This window comes from Parasteatoda tepidariorum, chromosome 6 (assembly GCF_043381705.1).
Source record: "Parasteatoda tepidariorum isolate YZ-2023 chromosome 6, CAS_Ptep_4.0, whole genome shotgun sequence".
Taxonomy (NCBI): Eukaryota; Metazoa; Arthropoda; class Arachnida; order Araneae; family Theridiidae; genus Parasteatoda; species Parasteatoda tepidariorum.
In genome coordinates this window covers 4,531,350-4,549,504 of record NC_092209.1, presented here as the reverse complement: position 1 = coordinate 4,549,504, position 18,155 = coordinate 4,531,350, and the positions used below count along the sequence as shown (strand labels likewise).

The window sequence follows — 18,155 nt, the reverse complement described above, 5'->3', positions numbered from 1 at the left end:
TATTAGCTGTTAACTCTGCAAAAAATAGCAAATAGAAAAATACATAATCGTAAACTTTCATAGCTAGCTTTGTTTTTTAATTAAAATGTTTTGAAATTTTCGTTTGCTACAAGATATTTCGCATAAGAACGTGTATCACACTTTGGGAAACACTGGCTTATGGAGTCAACGTCATAATTTTGAACTACATAGGCTACTCAAAGCTGATATTAACAAATACATAAAAATGGCTTGTGGAACACATCTGTCGGATGGGCATTTAAGATCTTCTATTACAAACCAATGGGAACTAGAGTTGGCCCCAGATCAGATGGGTTGACACTCTGGATCATATGAATTACTAAATAGTGGAAGGCTCTGGCCGACAAAGGGAATGACTAACTGAATGCTAACTGAAGAGGACATATATGTATCACATAGTGCGATCAAGCTTGGAAAAGATACCCACACAGGTGGGAAATTTAGGCACACACTTTATCTTATCAAGAAGAGCATTAAAATATAAACACTGCTTTTTTTATGATAGAAATTTTTAGGGAAATATATTGTAAGACCCCCAATTATATCCAGGGTCTGTAGTTGTCCTTATATTCCTGATTTTTATATGTATTCATTTTCTACAAATACAAATTTGAATTTTAAATAATCAATGTGCAGAATCAAAAGATTTGTATTTTTGATCCAGCATCTTTTTTATTTTAACTAATAATGTTAATAAATATTGCAAAAACTTGATATTTCGAACTTAGGGACTGTTTACTAATTACAAGTACTGTCGAACCTCATTAACGTGAACTAATTTTCGATTCCCTGTCACATTTTATATGGATAATATACTTTTAAGTTGACTCTTTTTCGGTAAAATATCCTTTAAGCTGAACTCTAATTTCATTGTCCTAGGAAAATTTTTAACTTTTAATGTGAGCATAAAATTTATTTCTTCTCTGACAAGTAAGAAAACTGGTCATGCACAGTTAACAATACAGTAATTGTATCATGTAATTTTTAAGTGGTTAATTGTAGAATCATACACTAAATTACTTTTATGCTTTCATTGAGAAAATATATTTCAATAATTTTAAGTAATTTAAACACTGTCAGATAGCTAAAAAGAGTTTCAAAAATAATCTTTCAATAGAATTATTTTAAAAATGACATTCACGTAACTATTTTATTCACTGGTCACCAAGTGAAAAGCACAATTCTGTCAACTACCACATGGACAGACCGGATCAGACAGGTTATTAAAAAATGCAATGTTTTTTTTTTCCGATTTCAATTTTGTGTTTAGTTTAAGTTGAAAAGTTTTAATGAATCTTTTTCTTTCAGTCTCGTACACCCACTAGTATCACAATAGAAGTGATGGGACATATAGAAACTTATGATCTGCTAGCAATTTTTGATTTCAATAATGTCCGCAAACGCATGTCTGTGAGTATAAGTTCTTTGCTTCCAGGCTTATTCCTTTCAAAAGATCAATCTTTTAAACTAAAAACTCAATTTTTGTGAACTGATTAAAAGAGTACTTTTTCTTCATAGTTGTAAATTCTTTTGTGCGTGTATGTGTTTATTTTGTCATTCTAAATGTCTTATTTTTTGTAGTAAATAATTTATGTTATAGAGGATTTGTTTTGCAAAATATTTTCCTTTTCTGTTGGCATGAATTTTTTTTGTTGACTTTTTTTAATATTTAGAATTGTGCAATTTATTTAGTAACAGTGGCAGTTTTGTATAATTTTTTAATGTTTATAATTGTTTCTATTGTACATTACATTAAAACAACTTTGAAAAATTATTACTAACTTATAAAAGAAAATTTTTTTAAATTTTTTAGCAATTAAAAATGTATGTTTTTAAAAATAGTGACTATTTTTTTTTTTATCTAACAATCTACAGTAAAAATATAAGTTTTTAAAGAAAATGATCTGTTTTGAAAGAAAATGTATTGTCAATGTTTTTTAGTGATTTCAAAGCTTTGAATAATTAAAAAATATTTTTAATATTTGAATAAAATCTTATTGAATCTTTGAATAAAAATTTCTTTATGATACTTGAATAAATCATTTAGTTTATTCATCATTATTATATACTTAATTAGAATGCATATAATACTATCTATTCAATTTTTTTTTAATACTTCAGGAATTATTCATTTACTATATTTGTTTATTTATTTTGACTTTATAAATGTCTTATTTTATATCTATAACTTGTTTTGCTTATTTATATAAATACATTCTGCCTTGCAGGTGATAATTAGAAAAAATGGGAAAATAAAACTGTACTCCAAAGGTGCTGATTCTGTGATATTTGAGAGATTAGGACCTTCTTCAAATGATCTGAAGATCAAAACTTCTGATCATTTAAATGTATGAATCTTTATCTATATTTATATTCTTATATAATGTGCTATATGGGCTCATGTAATGGGCAAAAGATAAGAGTTAAACATAAATATTTTTTTTAAAAGTTATTTACTTTATCCCATTTATATTTAATGCTTAACTTTTCTATTTTCAATACTTTATATTTCACAATAAAAGACAAATGGATTTTTTTTCTTCAGAAAACTTTAAAAATCAAAATCCTGTAAATCAGTAGCTGTATAGGTCCATCACTAGCAGTATGGGTTCCACAGTAACTGCTGTCATTAATCAGAAACTGCATGTAATCATCAGTTGTAGGGGTCTATCAATAATTGTAGGGATTCATCAATAGTTGCATGTGTCCATCAATAGCTGTGTAGATTTATCATTACCTGCTATCATCCATAACCAACTGTGTTGATGGCAACAAAGACAATTTTGTGTGTAAGAAATTCATGAGTTTTAACTTTTAAAATGATAATGACATTTATTTAGACATCTCAATGTGTAAAAGAGAATTTTTTTAATTCGATAGTGAAAGATATTATTTCCCTTTTTTTTTATGAATGTGTTATTCATAAAAAAACTTGACCTAATAAGTATAGAAGCCAACCCTCCAAATTAAAAAAAAAAAAAAACTCTTCGATTATGCATGGTAATAAATCTATATGAAATGTTCTTTTCTTTTAGAAATTTGCTAGTGAAGGACTGAGGACGTTGTGCCTAGCATCGAAAGATCTCGATGAAAATGTGTTCAATAACTGGAACGAGAGATTTCACGAGGCTTCGTAAGTTTTTAATACTTATCTTTTTTATAAATTGTCCTAACAATTCATGGTTTGTGGCGTTTTTAAAAAGCGCTTAAGGGTGCTTATTTTCGTTTTTTAAAATCCCTTAAAGGTGGTTTTTTCAATGGGTGTTTATAAAAAAGTGCTTAATTTTCTCTTTTTGAATATGAGATTTTTTTTCTTTACCGTGTCAATTTTCACCGTGTATTATGCAAAAGCGTGCTTTTCACATTGTTCTATTCAATGTTTTCACAGTTCAAACACATTCTATTTCTACATATGATCGGTTCATAGCGTATGAAAGCTCCAATCATTTTACATGTTTGATGAAATACTTGCGAGTCCACGTGTGCATCAACTGAGCTGAGTTAGAGAGATTCTAGCACTCTCATGTGCAACTCTGCTGCATTTTGCAAGATATTCTCAATTTCAGGCTTCATTTTACACTCTCTGATATCGAACTGAAAAATCTTTCGATCTTTTTATAATGGCTAATATAATGAAGAAAAGAGTTATTTGTCAGAAACTAGTTATTTTATTATGATCATGTAAAATCTGAAATTTATTTAGCATTTTGTTAATGTATGATGTATGCATTATTCACTTGAAGCATTGCCATGGAGCATAGGGAAGAGAGAATGAATGCCCTGTATGAAGATTTGGAGCAGAATTTAACACTGGTTGGTGCCACTGCTATTGAAGACAAACTACAGGACGGGGTTCCCCAATGCATTGCCAATCTTGGAATGGCTGGCATCAAAGTGTGGGTTTTGACTGGTGATAAACAAGGTTTGTATTTTATATACTACTTCTTTGTTCACTCAACTAGTTTTCGTGTGAGAACTAGTTATCTTAAAATCCGAACTTAATTTTTTTTTTCCCCTGTTAGATTTTTAAAAAAATCAAATGATTCTTGACAACTATTTTTTTATAATATGTGTACTTGGTATCAGCTATTCATTGAAAAATACTTTCAGTTTAACTGTTAACACTATCCACCTAACTGTCAACACTATTTGGGTACAGAAAAAGAGGATATTCTTTATTTGCCCGTACACTGTTCGAGCAGTACAATTTTGCCCCTCCCTCGTTCGTATTGTTTTCAATTTGTCCTGCACCAAGTATTATGGTAGAGGGTATTCACCCACTTCAGAGAGATGGATCTGCATAAGTTCAGTAACAAGTAGGTTTTTACGAGATATGTTTGTTAGCCCTATGCTTAACACCCAACCTGGGGAGCAAGGGTCTTAGACTGTTGTCTCTCCACTGACCTGTCTGGCTTGGGAGATCTTACCAGTAGCTACTCTACCGCTGGCATAGTTCAGTTGGTCAGTGTATTTTCTTACACCAATCCATTAGAATTCACATTTTTTACTTTGCAAGGTTTCTAATGGATGTCACTAGTAATCCAGGAAAAATCTTATTGTAAAACAATTTCAAGGACAAATAATTTAATATTCCTTGGGTGGTCCGGTACCAATTGACCCATGGACCAAGGTTGAGGACCATTGTGTTGGAATACAAAATTATATAACACAATATTATTGAGCCTGTGGTGGTGATGACTGGTCGTGGTCGATACAAATCCCCCCTCCTGCTGGCATAAAATACCTTCAATGATCATGGGTAGATGATAGACGGATCATTGGTTAGTCACCTTGAGATCAAGCTAACCCTGGGTGGCTTTCGTATTTTCTTGCAACGCTAATGCAGGTTAGTTCCATTAAAAACTCCGCCACAAAGAAAAATTTTTCCCAATACTTGATCCAAGATTTCCCTTGCCTTCTGGGTGGAGTTCAAAGCTATAAGGCTACAGAGTAGAACGTTGGTAGTCGTAAAACCCAAAATCGGGTCGGCTGTTCAACTACAGTTATAAAATAAAGTACAATATTCTTCTTTTTTTCGTCACAATATGGTATGAAAATGAAACAGTTATGTGATTAAGAATAAACTACACAAATGTAAAAATTTATGACTTGAATAAGTCAAACAATAGAGCTTTTACAAGTTCAGATTATATAACATATTTAATCCACTTTTCACTTTATACAGAGGAATTTTAAGTTTAATATTTACATAGCTTGATCTCATTATTTTTTGTAATGCATCGTTACTAATCTTTTCAACAGCCATGCTAGCCCTAATTTCTGGCTAAATCTCAATAGTGCCAGTTATAAAATTTTAACTCACTAATTTTTTTTTTTTTTTTTTTTTTTTTTGCTCTTTATTTTTGAAAAAAAAAATTATTTTGTATTTCTGGTAAAAACTTTTGGTTATAGAGAAAAGAAGAAAAATTTCAAAAGCAGGTTTTTTTTATTTCTTTGAGATACTATTAAAAAAGTGAAGTACTGAGATAGGGATGTCTAACTTTAATTTGTTTTTAAATATACACAATGATATTTAGATGAATTATTATTAATTTCTTCCAAAATAATGTATGTTAATTAAATGTAAAAAAAAAAATTTTCACTTAAGTTTTTAAATAACTTATGCTACTTGTTGTATGGAGTGATATATAACAAAAGCTATTTATATACGTAATTCTGAAATTATTTAGGTAATAGAGAGTATTTTTATAATTAAAAATAATTAACCTTTCAGAATATAATCTATTTAATATAATGTATTCTATACAATACACATTTTTGTTTATTTTATATCAATTTTGTGTATAGTAATTCTAATGACTCTTTTTAGAAACTGCTATCAACATTGGATATTCGTGTCAACTGTTGACTGATGAATTGATTGACATATTGATAGTTGATGGTATGAATTATAGTGAAGTAGAACAACAGCTAACCAAATATCTGGAAATGATCCGAAGCCAGTACAGGGGCACAACAGATAGCCTAATCCATCCTTACTTGGATGACCTAAATTCCCTATCTGAAAATGCTGAAGGCCAAGGTTATGCCTTAGTAGCCAATGGCCATAGTTTGGTTTGTAAAATTTGATTTTTTGTACTGTCTCTGCAAATTTTTCTAATAAATCAAGTTAATGGGAGCATTAATAGTTACTATTGGTTACTAGGGGCATAGTGTTACTATTTTAAGCTGATATGTGAGTTCAACATTTAAGACTTTGTTTAAAATTTATCATTATTAATTTATTTTTTAATAATGATAAATCCTAAATCAAGAAGTGCTCAAAGCTGGGACATAAAACACTCAACAAATTTCTGTTTCTCTGCAAGCACCGAATCATTTATACCCTCATATCTGCAGAAATGTCTTTATTAAAGTCTGGATGAAAATTTTATAAGGTTTTAATAGTTTTATATTAATTATGTGAGTATCTAGACACAAAATGATAGTTAACTAACTTAGGTTCTTTTTTTGCAATTATAGAGGATAAAATATAATTGTTTATCAATTATTAAAAATAGTAATTTGATTAATTAAGAATGCTTTAACTGTATCTGGAAAAAACTAATTTTGCAGATCATTTTATATTAGTTTGAGCCAGATTTTGAAATATTTGACTATACAACTCCTTATTCTTTGTGATTTCATCTAGTTATATATCTAGTTATATTTACTAAGAAAATTCATTTTTAGGTGTTGTACATTTCATTTGTGAAGATACAAATTTATAATTTTGATTTGAAGCCCAAAAGAACTATATCACCTGATTGTCTTGTTTGTTGTTCAGATTGTATTTATCCCTCATTCTATTAAATAAAATATGAAGTAATAATAACTAAAATAATTTGGAAGTAGTTTTTGTAGTCATTACTATGCAGTCACTAACAATTGTATTCATTCATTTTTTTAGTCATTTATTTTATAATTAAATGTTATTTGGTTCATAATTTAGGACATTTGGTAATGACTGATAAAATGTATAGTTAAAATTAATTTTAATATGTTAAACAATAGAACTAGTTACAAAATATATATTTATTTTAAGGCTGTTGGTGAATTTTTTTATGTAAAGGCAGTCATGATTTTGAAATAATTCGTACTATAAGAATTTTTTATAACAATAGTATAAAAGTTAATGCACTAATTATTTTGTAGTTAACTTATTTTCCCTTGTCTGAAATAAATATATCAGTTAATTAATAAAAGGTTGATGTTTAATTGGTTATTATAAAGTTTGAGTCTTTCACTTGTCTTGATATCAGTCAATAATTAATAAGATACTATTTGGACAATAACTTGCTTGTTCCTGCCATGTAATATAGTATTTAAAGTATATTTGTGTTAAGAATGTGTGTAAAATGCAATGTTGTTTCATTTAACTGTAATCAAATGTATTTTTGCGGCATTTCTGATGTTTTCGCTAATGTTTTAATACCTTTCCAGGTGTACGCTTTACAACCGTCAATGGAGAGCCTGTTTGTGGATGTTTCATCTGGCTGCAAATCTGTCATTTGTTGTCGAGTGACTCCCTTGCAGAAAGCATTGGTTGTTGATTTAATGAAGAGGCACAAAAATGCTGTCACCTTAGCTATAGGGGATGGTGCAAATGATGTCAGCATGATCAAAAGTATGAACTAATAATTGATTCTTAATGATAGCATGTTATTAAATATACTCTAACCACTGGGTCGTGGTAGCACAATGATTTAGAGCATCAAAATTCAGTCCTGGGGTTTGATTCTCAAGGCTGCGTGCAATATTGGTGTGATTATTGATTGGTCTAGATTACGTGCAATATTGGTGTGGTTTGTTTGCTGAGTAGTTTCACAAGGATCTACAGAAGGTTTTCTTCTCCTTTAGATCTATGTCTATATTGTGTAAGTAGTCTCACAAATGAGTGGTGCTGCTATCTTTCCTATATCATAGTTGCCAACTCTACTCGATTTTCGTCTGTAGACTACTGGATTTTGCCTGTTTCTCCTAGTCTACTGGTTTAATAATTCCCCTAATTTTTGTATATTTTAGAAAAATCCTTATTGAAATATCATTTTTGCACAAATTATTGCTTACTTGAATATTTAAATATGAATTACTAAAGCATATTGAAGCTAGTCTCATTGATAGAAATCTGTTTAAAACTTTTTTGTTCTAAAATGTTCGGTTTATTTTTTTCAGAGCTCTCTTTATTTAAAAAGCGATCTTTTAACTATCTTCAAAAATCTTTTAACTATCTATGATGAATTAAAGCTTATAACTATTCAAAATTATGAATATATTTAATACATAGCATTTTAAACTCCTTTTAATGGCAATCATAACTGGAAAATATTGCAGTTTTTCTATTTTGATGACTTCAAAATTCCCTAGGTGTAAAATGTTTACATTATGCAGCAATTATAGTGAAATTTATATTACGTAAAATCTACTGGAATTTTTCATATCTATGTTGGCATCTATGCTATATTCTCTTTTCAAGTTAATTCTATGACTTAATTCATAAGTGCAAGCTTTGTTTTTCCCAGGAGTGTCATTACAAACCTCAAAAACCATTAAATTATATTTGCATTTCTTGCAAAGCATAGCAAAAATATCTACTATCTGATCATGACATTTGTGCACTTTCATATGAGCTGATTGTGTATAATATGATAGAAGATGAATAAAATTGAATGAAAATTTTTAATTTTTGCCCATTAGTTTTTCTCAGCCCTTTACAAGGCTGTGGTAAGTATACTTAACACCAACTTCAATCATTTTTAGTTGTTGATGGGAAGCTGTTTTTTCACCTATGGTTTGTACTGCATCAGAAATTTTTTTTAAAAAATTCACCAATGACGAGCTTTATTTATATAAAAATGAGTATGGGGTCAAGAAAAGCAGCAAACACTGGAGAGCTATTTCTCTTTTGAGTTATGCTTTCATTCGAACATTTATCTTTGAACAGGGGTGTCCTTCCCCCTAAAATTCCTAAATTTTTTCACAGTCCCTAAAATTCCTAATAGTCTACTCAAATTTTGCTGAAGTTTTTTGTAAAATACCAATTAAATTGCACCTACCGTATATTCCGGCGTATAACACGCACTTTTAATACAAAAAATAACATTGGAATTTACGGGTGCGCGGTATACGCCGAATATAAAAAATTATAGATTAAAAAAATTTAAATACTGTAGAAAAATACTTTTATTTTAAAGAAATAACATACCTTTACCTAGATACTTTATTGATTTTCGTTATTACATAAATAGTTCATTATATTCGTCTTCCGTTATTTCTTCAGGCACGTCATTACAATCTGTTTACTCTTCATCATCTGTGTTACCCTTATCCATAAATAAACAGCCATCTTCTGATCCGACCAGATTATTTGAAATACTGCATTTTTTTAATGATTTTCTAACCATCTTAGGCTTAATTTCATCCCATGCTTTTAATATCCATTCGCACACTGTTTCCAAACTTGCATGACACATATGTCCTCCTTTCGTAAAGGTTTTCTCGCCCTCCAACATCCAAGTGTTCCACTGTCTTTTTAAATTGGCTTTAAATGGTTTGTTTAAGCATACGTCCAATGGCTGAACTAATAGTGTCATTCCGCCCGGAATAACTGCCATATCGGTATTACATTCTTTCAACAATTTTTTTGTATTATCTGTAAGGTGGGACCTAAACATGTCCCACACTAAAAGGCTTTCTGGTTATCTATTGATACTAGACGAGATATTGCACATGTACAATCCAAATTTTCGTGCGCGTTATACGAAGAGTATATCTTAAAATTTAAAGAAAGTTATTAGAAATTATGGATGCGCGTTATGCACCGGAATATACGGTACTTGAATAATTTCATGTCTAAATCAAGGCTGCACAAGTTCAAACTAGCGGTCTACTTAAGTAGATATAGATATTAACGTTGTGCTTTTTAGACTTAAAGAAGTTAAGTTCTATTTGAGTTCTTGTTTAACCAAAACATTGTCGATGAAATCTGGGATACAAAATTTAGAATCTGAAATAAACTGTCTTTGAAACTAAAAAATAAAAAATTTTGAAAATTAAATGTTCTATTTTTTTAATCTAACAAAATCTTAAATTACTCTTAAAATTTCACTAAAACTTAAGGAGAATGTTCGTAAAATACCCTAAAATTTAAAAAAAGAACTGAATTCTGTTGCAACCCCTGTTTGAGTTCATTTGCAGTTATAAACACAGAATTCACAAATTCCGTTATTTCTAAGCACAGAAGTTCAAACTTATGGCAAATTGTTTACAATAGAATGAGAATTTGGACAAGAAATAATAAAGTTTTTAAAAAATCAAGTTAATTTTAGGTACTAATTTAAATAAATTTTTTATAATAAATCAATCTTAATCTTTCAAATATTTTATAACATGACTAAAAACGTATGGACTGATAAAGGGTTAAATCTCTTGCAATGCTCTGCGGAAGTGCCTATACAATATAAACATGTTTTTATATTACAGGGTGCGTAGCATTTTTAAAAAGTGCTTAAAGGTGCTTATTTTCAATTTTCGTTTTTTAAAAGCCCTTAAATGTGCTTTTTTCATGGGTGTTTTTAAAAAGTGCTTAATTTTCCATTTTTCAAAGTGAAATTTTTCCTTTACCATGTTGATTTTTGCTACGAATAATTCAAAAAGCCACAGTTCACATTGTTCTATTCAACGTTTTCACAATTAATTCAACCCCAATCTATTTCGGGGTATTGTCAGTCCGTAGCCATTCTTTTTACCCTGTAGCCATTCATTAGATTTACGTGATTACGACATTAGTTTTACGTGATTCAAAACTTCATGATTTTTGACGCAATTGTGAAAAATAATGCCAAAAGTTTTTTTTCCTTTTGGCATGATGGTTAAAACACGATAAAATCGCCAATTGTCAAAAAATTTCCAGCCCTGTCTGGTTATGATATTTTTTTAAAGTACTTAAAAATATTTTTTGAGTGCTTGAAAAGTGCTTAAAAGGTGCTTATTTTTTGTTTAATAATTTGACTACTCACCCTGTATTATCATGTCTAATTGTATAATATATCTGAGGACAATTTTGTAAAATTGATCATTTATAACTTGTTTAATTTCTTGGCAGTGGCACACATAGGAGTAGGCATCAGTGGTCAAGAAGGCATGCAAGCCGTCCTTGCGAGTGATTTTTCTCTCGCTCAGTTCAGGTACCTGGAGCGCCTTCTGCTTGTACACGGGCGCTGGTCATACTTCAGGATGGCCAAATTTTTACGCTATTTTTTCTACAAGAATTTTGCCTTTACGCTCTGCCATTTTTGGTTTGCTTTCTTCTGTGGATTCTCCGCCCAGGTTAGTATTTTAAATATTTGTATTAGAACATCTTATGATAAATACAGGGTGCTTCCTCCCACAAAAGGGCACTCACTTAACCTAAAAATTTATCAAATTATGTAACTTTATGTAATAATTAAGTTTTATCCTCAAAAATTTTTAAATTACCCTCTTGTACTATTTTATGTACATATTTCAAAAAGTAATTCTCACACCATTATCAAAACACGAAAAAAAATTTGTAGTTTATAAAAAAACAAAGGCATGCTAAAAAATAATCTGTGAGTATATATTTTTTTCAAATAAAAAACGTAAACTAATCAAAAATTAGTTACAAATAATAATTTAAACTGAAAATTATATATAAATGAACATTTAATGGTACATTTTTTTAAAAAAAAAGTTATATATTTAAATTCATTAATATATCCCCCACCCCTCCAAAAAGATACTTATATAAATTTAACCAGTTGAGAATAATCCTAACAAAGTATTTTTTATTTTTTGTAATCAGAATTAAACCTATTAACACAGAAAGTTTTATCAGTGTGTAATTATTATTTAAAGAGTTTTTTTTTTTAATGGAATATGAGTGAAAAGGCAGTATTTTTAAGGGACTTGTTTTTACAAAGAGGGTGCATTTATAGGGATCAAATGAGAGTATAGATTCTAAAGACGCTTAGGTAGAACATTGAAAATGATTAGCATAATAATTAATGGTTGAAGAGCTGTGATGTGGTTAGAGCATTCACCTTCCAATGAGGTGAACTGGGTTCGAATCCCGGTGATGACTGGTCGATAAAAATTTTGCATCCGGCTTGCACTGACCACAGTACTGACTTAAAATATCCTCAGTGGTAGAGGGATCAAGGATTAGAGTCCCCTTTCCTCCAGGCTAACCGTGGGAGGTTTTCCTTTCAGCGGTCAAAAAAACTATGTTATTTTTGTAGTTTACGACAACTGCTTTGTTACAAATGTTGTTAACTGCAACTACTACTTTTTAAATCTACAAACTACTCTGGAATTGTAGTAACTACTTCGCTACTTAAAGGAGATGAGCTTTCCTGGAGAATTTAAATTACACTTGTGTTTAAAATTGTTTTCAATAAGAAATTGGCTTTCATTAAATATGAGGGAATAATTAAGAAATATTTATTCATGTTTACATGAGCCAGTTTGTTATTACAAAACTACTTTTTGTTTGCTTTTTTTTGTATCACACTACACTACTTTTTTAATAAAATAGCACACTACACTTCTAACTACAAAAAAAGTAACAATTACAGTAGTTTCACTACTTATACTGTGCTACTTCCAACTGCTGAAAAAAACTATTTCTAATTCAGCTACTAATTATGCATAAACTTTTTTTTTAATGGTAAGGTTTTTAATTTTCATGCATATCTTTAAAATAGAGATCATTTTTATTAAATACATACTTTTGGTAAAAAAAAGTGCCCCATAAATTGCAAAGTCTTAAGAACACATATTTTCTTAATTCTGGGGGGATCACTATTAGCTATTATATTGAGCAACTTTCTTTCAGTAAATATGTGGATTCTTTATTATTTTCATTTACAAATATATTTTGCTTATTTCTTTTGCAGACTCTTTACGATCCAGTTTTCATTTCATTTTACAATGTGTTTTATACTTCACTGCCTGTCCTAGCACTTGGTGTTTTTGACCAGGTCAGTATTAGTTTTAAAAAATGTCTCATTTTTATTTGTTTATTTTTATCTATTAGGGAATGCATATAAGAATGACCTTTTTCAGCCTAAATATTCTTTTCTTTTTTTTTTTAATTTTGTGATTACGTAAGTTGAAATTAAAATATAAAAAAGCACTTTTTTTGTATAATTTTTTCCTCAGTGTTTAAGTTTGTTTCAATTACTTAATATTAAAAAAAAATAGTATTCAAGAATTATTGTACATCAATATAGCTGTTAGCAAACAGTCTCTAAATAGGCTTGTTATTGTTAAAGGACGATGCTAAAATTGCAAAAAAAAACTTTCTGATAATTCAAAAGTTATTGTGCTGTTATTTTAATTTCAGCTTAACCAACTGACAGTTTTGACATTTTCATTTTTACTACTTTAAAATGTTTGTACTTTTTTTATACAACTATATCAGTCTAATTCCCCTCCCCACCTCTAATTTGAAAACTGTGGTATGAAGGGTCATTTTTTTCTTATCTAATTCCAGATAAATGGGCATTTTGAATGAAGTTTTATGTGTGCACAACCTTTTGGAAAAATTAAAAAAAAGAATAACTCTGGACATGGGATAACCTCCAGGGGTTAAAATGTTTTTTTACAAGATTGATAGTCTAAATTTGTATTGTTTGCTGTAAACTAATTATTCTTTTTCTTTATAAATGAATTAAAGCTATGTATAAGTTTAAGTACTACCCTATAATCTCTAAAACCAACCGTTCATTTGTTTTTCTATGTAGGTTGATTGATATTATGTATAGAATTAAACATTAAAATACTTGTTTAAAGGTTCGATATTTTTATTTTTTGTATAGGCAATTTAAATTCATATATAGAATGGATAGTTTTGAATATTTTCCAACTATTTTCTATTAAAAATAATTGCTTGTTTATTTCCCTTCTTATGTGAATTAAATTTATGTATTGGAATAATAGTTCAAACACTAAAATAAATAATCTCAAGAAACTAAAATTTAGTTAACTCTAAATTACTCTGAATTCTCCAGTCTTTACACATCTTTATTTTTGCATTTTATCCAGAGAATATATATTCTTTAGAATCTCCTTTCAAAAATAAGTATTTTTACTTCATTCTGAGTGGTAGTTCTAGTTTTTTGTTGCATATGTGACACTAGGTATAATTATTCTTTTATGTATAGTAAAACAATAATTAGACCTATTGTCATTACATTTATTAGTTTCAAAAAAATATGATAGTAATAAAAGTTTTGCATATTCCTTGCACTCAAAAATAGATGCCCATATAGATGTGAATGTTAATATTTTTGTAACATTTTTTTTTGATTTTGTAAAACAAATGAAGTTTTTATGTTATAAAATTTAAATACTTGTTTTTCAAAAAGTTGTTTATTTCTGTTTGTTTTCAGGATGTGAGTGATAAGAACTCCATCCGTTATCCGAAGCTTTATACCCCCGGCCTAATGAACCTTCTCTTCAACAAGATGATCTTCCTTAAATCTGTGGCCCATGGCCTTCTCACTTCCTTTATTCTTTTCTTCATCCCCTATGGAGCCTTCAGCTATGCCATCGACCCTAATGGCCTCAGCATAGATGACCACCAGCTGTTTGGGACCACCGTATCCACCATACTCGTCCTTGTTGTTACTGTACAGGTAATTTCACTTTCTTATCTGTTGCAGAATTATTGTATGCATAAAATAGGGTTTTTTTAAAAAAATATTATGAATAATGTTTTTATGTTTAAAAAAAATTATAGTTGTGTTATTTTTACCGAAAGTATTTAACTGTCTCTTGAATTTGCAATAAAAATGCCCAATTGCCATCCTTAATTGTTCCAAAACCAATGAAAATTATTACTTCAAAAACCACACACTCAATCACATAATAGAAATTATTTTAATTAATTAAGTTACTTTAATTAGTTAGTTATAATTTTAGTGAATTATTTTTAGTGTATTTCACTTCACATTCATGAGTTGACAAAGTTCTTTTCAAATTTCTTTCACTGAATAGTTTTCTTTATTCTTAAAAAGAATTTTATAAGGTCAAAACTATGAAATAATTAATTAAAAATATTTTTTTAAATTTATTTATCAAATTACACCCTTACTTTACTAACGAGCTTCAACTCATACAGTTAGAAGTGTTAATGAATTCACAAATATTTGGTTTTAAAATTTTAAAAATTTGCATAAAAGACATACTAGTCTTCCCTAACAATAAATTTTATAGTTATAAATAACTTACTAATTTCATGATTACTTAGTTGTAACAAATATGTCAATTTTGATTTGTACTTATGTTTTATCTTGTAGTTTATTTAACAAACTCTCTTCCTCCTTAGAATTTTTTTTTGTTCCTTTTTATCTAAAAAGTATTTTAACATAACAAATATTTTATAACATATGTTATATAGTACTAATAATATATAGTATTATAACGATGCATAAATGTAGTATATATACTACATTTATGTATACAAGGTGACATGAAATTTTTGCATTGAGCCTGTGGACAAAACTATACAATCAAATTCTAGTATGCACGGTTTTCTTGAATAAACATTGAAAAGATTGGATTTTATTTTTGCAATAAAAATAGCTTAAAATTTGAAAGAGAAAAACTTATACGTTTTGAGCTAAACACAAAAAGAATTCAAGCAAGCCTACTACCGAGTACAGAAAGCCTGTCAATTATTAACTTCAATTGACTCAATATCTTAAACAATATATAAGCATTTTATATCTTTATTTTTCTGATTAAACTCATTTAAATATTCTGTCTCTGTTATCTTCCAAAAATGAGATTTCATACATAAAGCTGAACCAATTAATAGGATTTAGAAAACACACTAATGTTGTATTTTTTACATTTATAATATAATTATCACATTTATTATAGTTGCTTTTCGTTTTCTAGATTGCAATTGACACAGCATATTGGACTAATTTCAACCATGTCGTAATATGGGGCAGTGCACTCTTTTACCTTGGCATGACCATTCTCATCAACATGAACTTTTTTGGTAACCCCTATGTAGGGACATTCCGCATGACCTTAAGTACTGCACACTTTTGGTTCACCCTCTTCCTCACCATCGCCATTTTGGTTGTCCCCATTGTAGCCATACGATTCTACTACGTGGACACGCATCCCACTCTGTCGGACAGGGTGAGAATGAGGCAGAGACTGTCCGACCTCAGGACGAGACCCTCGGAACCGACGCTCAGGATATCGAGCGTCAGGCGTAGCAGTAGGCGCTCTGTTAGGTCAGGGTACGCCTTCGCTCACCAAGAAGGCTTTGGTCGCCTCATCATGAGCGGCAAAATTATGAAGAAAAGCAAATCCAGCAATTTAACCAATAATCTGCATTCAACGCCGAAGCATCAGAACCACTGGAACCACAAAACAAACAATGTGAGGGAAAAAGGAAGCCCATCAACTGTCGAAGTGTGAATTTGTGCTTGGCGACAGTTTCTTTTACCTTTTTTTATAAACTTCTTTTTTTAATAAATATCACATTTTTATTATGAGACAAGAAGATCAACTTGTGACAATCTTGGCATTGTAGTTGTTGAATTTGAAAGCGGTTTTCCATATTGTATGAAATAACCCCATTGGCAAGATCAAAATATAAGATCCTTATACGAAAAAAAATACTATGTGATCAATTCTGAGATCATTCGGTGCACCTGTTGAATTTCAGTTCATTTTGAAGGTTATAATTCAGTTATAATTAATAACATATTTGAAACGGCCTTTTTTTAAAATTTGGTTCTGTATTGAATTTTTGCATTTTCAAGTTTGAAGTAATGTTTTGATGGAGGAAATGGCACTGATGCTTGATGAAATGTTTGAAAGAGGTTTTTATAGTTTTTTGACGAATACTGGAATGCAAGGAGAGAATTGCCAAGCTGTAAGATGGCGCCAAAACAGGCATTCAAATTTGTCGAGCTCGGTTTTAAAAATATTTCTTGACCAAAGTTAAATATTGATGGTAATGTGGTATCCAGAGCTTTGTGCCATGTTTTTATGTCATTTTGATGGAATCCTATTTAATATTACTCTCAATATTAAATGCCTTTGAATATTTTTATTATACCTTACAAAGCTACAATTGCGGTAGTACTATATCGAGCAAATATCAGTACCGTTTCTACAGTATTCCAATTTTCCGCCAAGAATTTATGTAAATTTTTATGTAAAATACACGTTTGTATTTCCAGAATTTCATGAGACGTTTTTTTTTTTTCTTTTCTTCCTTCCCTTCCTTTCAGCCTATTTTGCTAAATGTCTTCAATGTTTCATTGTATATTCAGTTCATCGTACCATCATGCTACAAAGTCTTTTTATGTTTTTTACCTCATTCTTATAAAATAAACAAAAAAATATTGCATAGGTTTGAATTCTATGCCATATTGTATAGGATAACTTTTATGAAAGAATTGCTTTTTGATGCACAATTTATTTTATTTAAAAAAATGAATAATTAAGAGAGGAAAAAATGTACATATAAAATAATTGTTACATATTTGTGTATTTCACTGAAATGCAAGTTTACCTGAAATGTATAAAAGAAATTTGAGAATAAATTTTATCGTTGCAAAATGAAAATTACCAAAAAAGAGAGAGAAGACAAATGTTTGATATTCTTGGATTTCATATCGATTATTTTAAATGAAGGTTTTGTGTAAATATTTGTGAGAAATACTATTAAAATGTTGTCAATAAATGTGAGTTTTTATTTTAAATATAGTTAGTTGATTGATAGACATGAGTATCACATGAATATGTTAATGTTTCTTATAGAAGCTGAGAAAAGGTTTTAAAAAAAATGAATTGATGCTATGATGTTTGGGAGAAATAATGAACAAATTAATAAATCAGATTTAGTCTAAATTTTTATACTTTCTAGACTGTTCAAAAGTAGACATAAGTTTGGCCACAAATGTTAGGCAGCCTTGTTTATTTCTGCAGATAATAATGCACGGCAGACTAAAGCTGACATGCATTGTTATCAGTGGTTCTTATTGGCTCAGATAAAATTGCCCGTTTTCTATTCTTATGGAATTGGATTTGAGAATATCCTATTTTTTCATAATATGTTAAATGATATTTATTTTTTC

General features: G+C 29.4%; 1 protein-coding gene across 3 annotated transcripts in view; it reads left to right on the top strand.

Moving 5' to 3' along the window:
* LOC107447625 (probable phospholipid-transporting ATPase IM) overlaps positions 1–17,761 on the top strand; it is a 187,480-nt gene extending 169,719 nt beyond the window's left edge. For all 3 annotated transcript variants that reach the window (XM_016062579.3, XM_016062578.3, XM_016062577.4), the window contains 10 exons: positions 1,330–1,431; positions 2,250–2,369; positions 3,057–3,154; positions 3,765–3,943; positions 5,852–6,096; positions 7,465–7,648; positions 11,126–11,349; positions 12,939–13,022; positions 14,436–14,681; positions 15,949–17,761. In XM_016062579.3, coding sequence (XP_015918065.1) covers positions 1,330–1,431; positions 2,250–2,369; positions 3,057–3,154; positions 3,765–3,943; positions 5,852–6,096; positions 7,465–7,648; positions 11,126–11,349; positions 12,939–13,022; positions 14,436–14,681; positions 15,949–16,485 — 2,019 coding nt within the window. In that variant the 3' untranslated portion in view covers positions 16,486–17,761. The remainder of the gene's footprint in view (positions 1–1,329; positions 1,432–2,249; positions 2,370–3,056; positions 3,155–3,764; positions 3,944–5,851; positions 6,097–7,464; positions 7,649–11,125; positions 11,350–12,938; positions 13,023–14,435; positions 14,682–15,948) is intronic.
* The last annotated feature ends 394 nt before the right edge of the window (positions 17,762–18,155 follow it).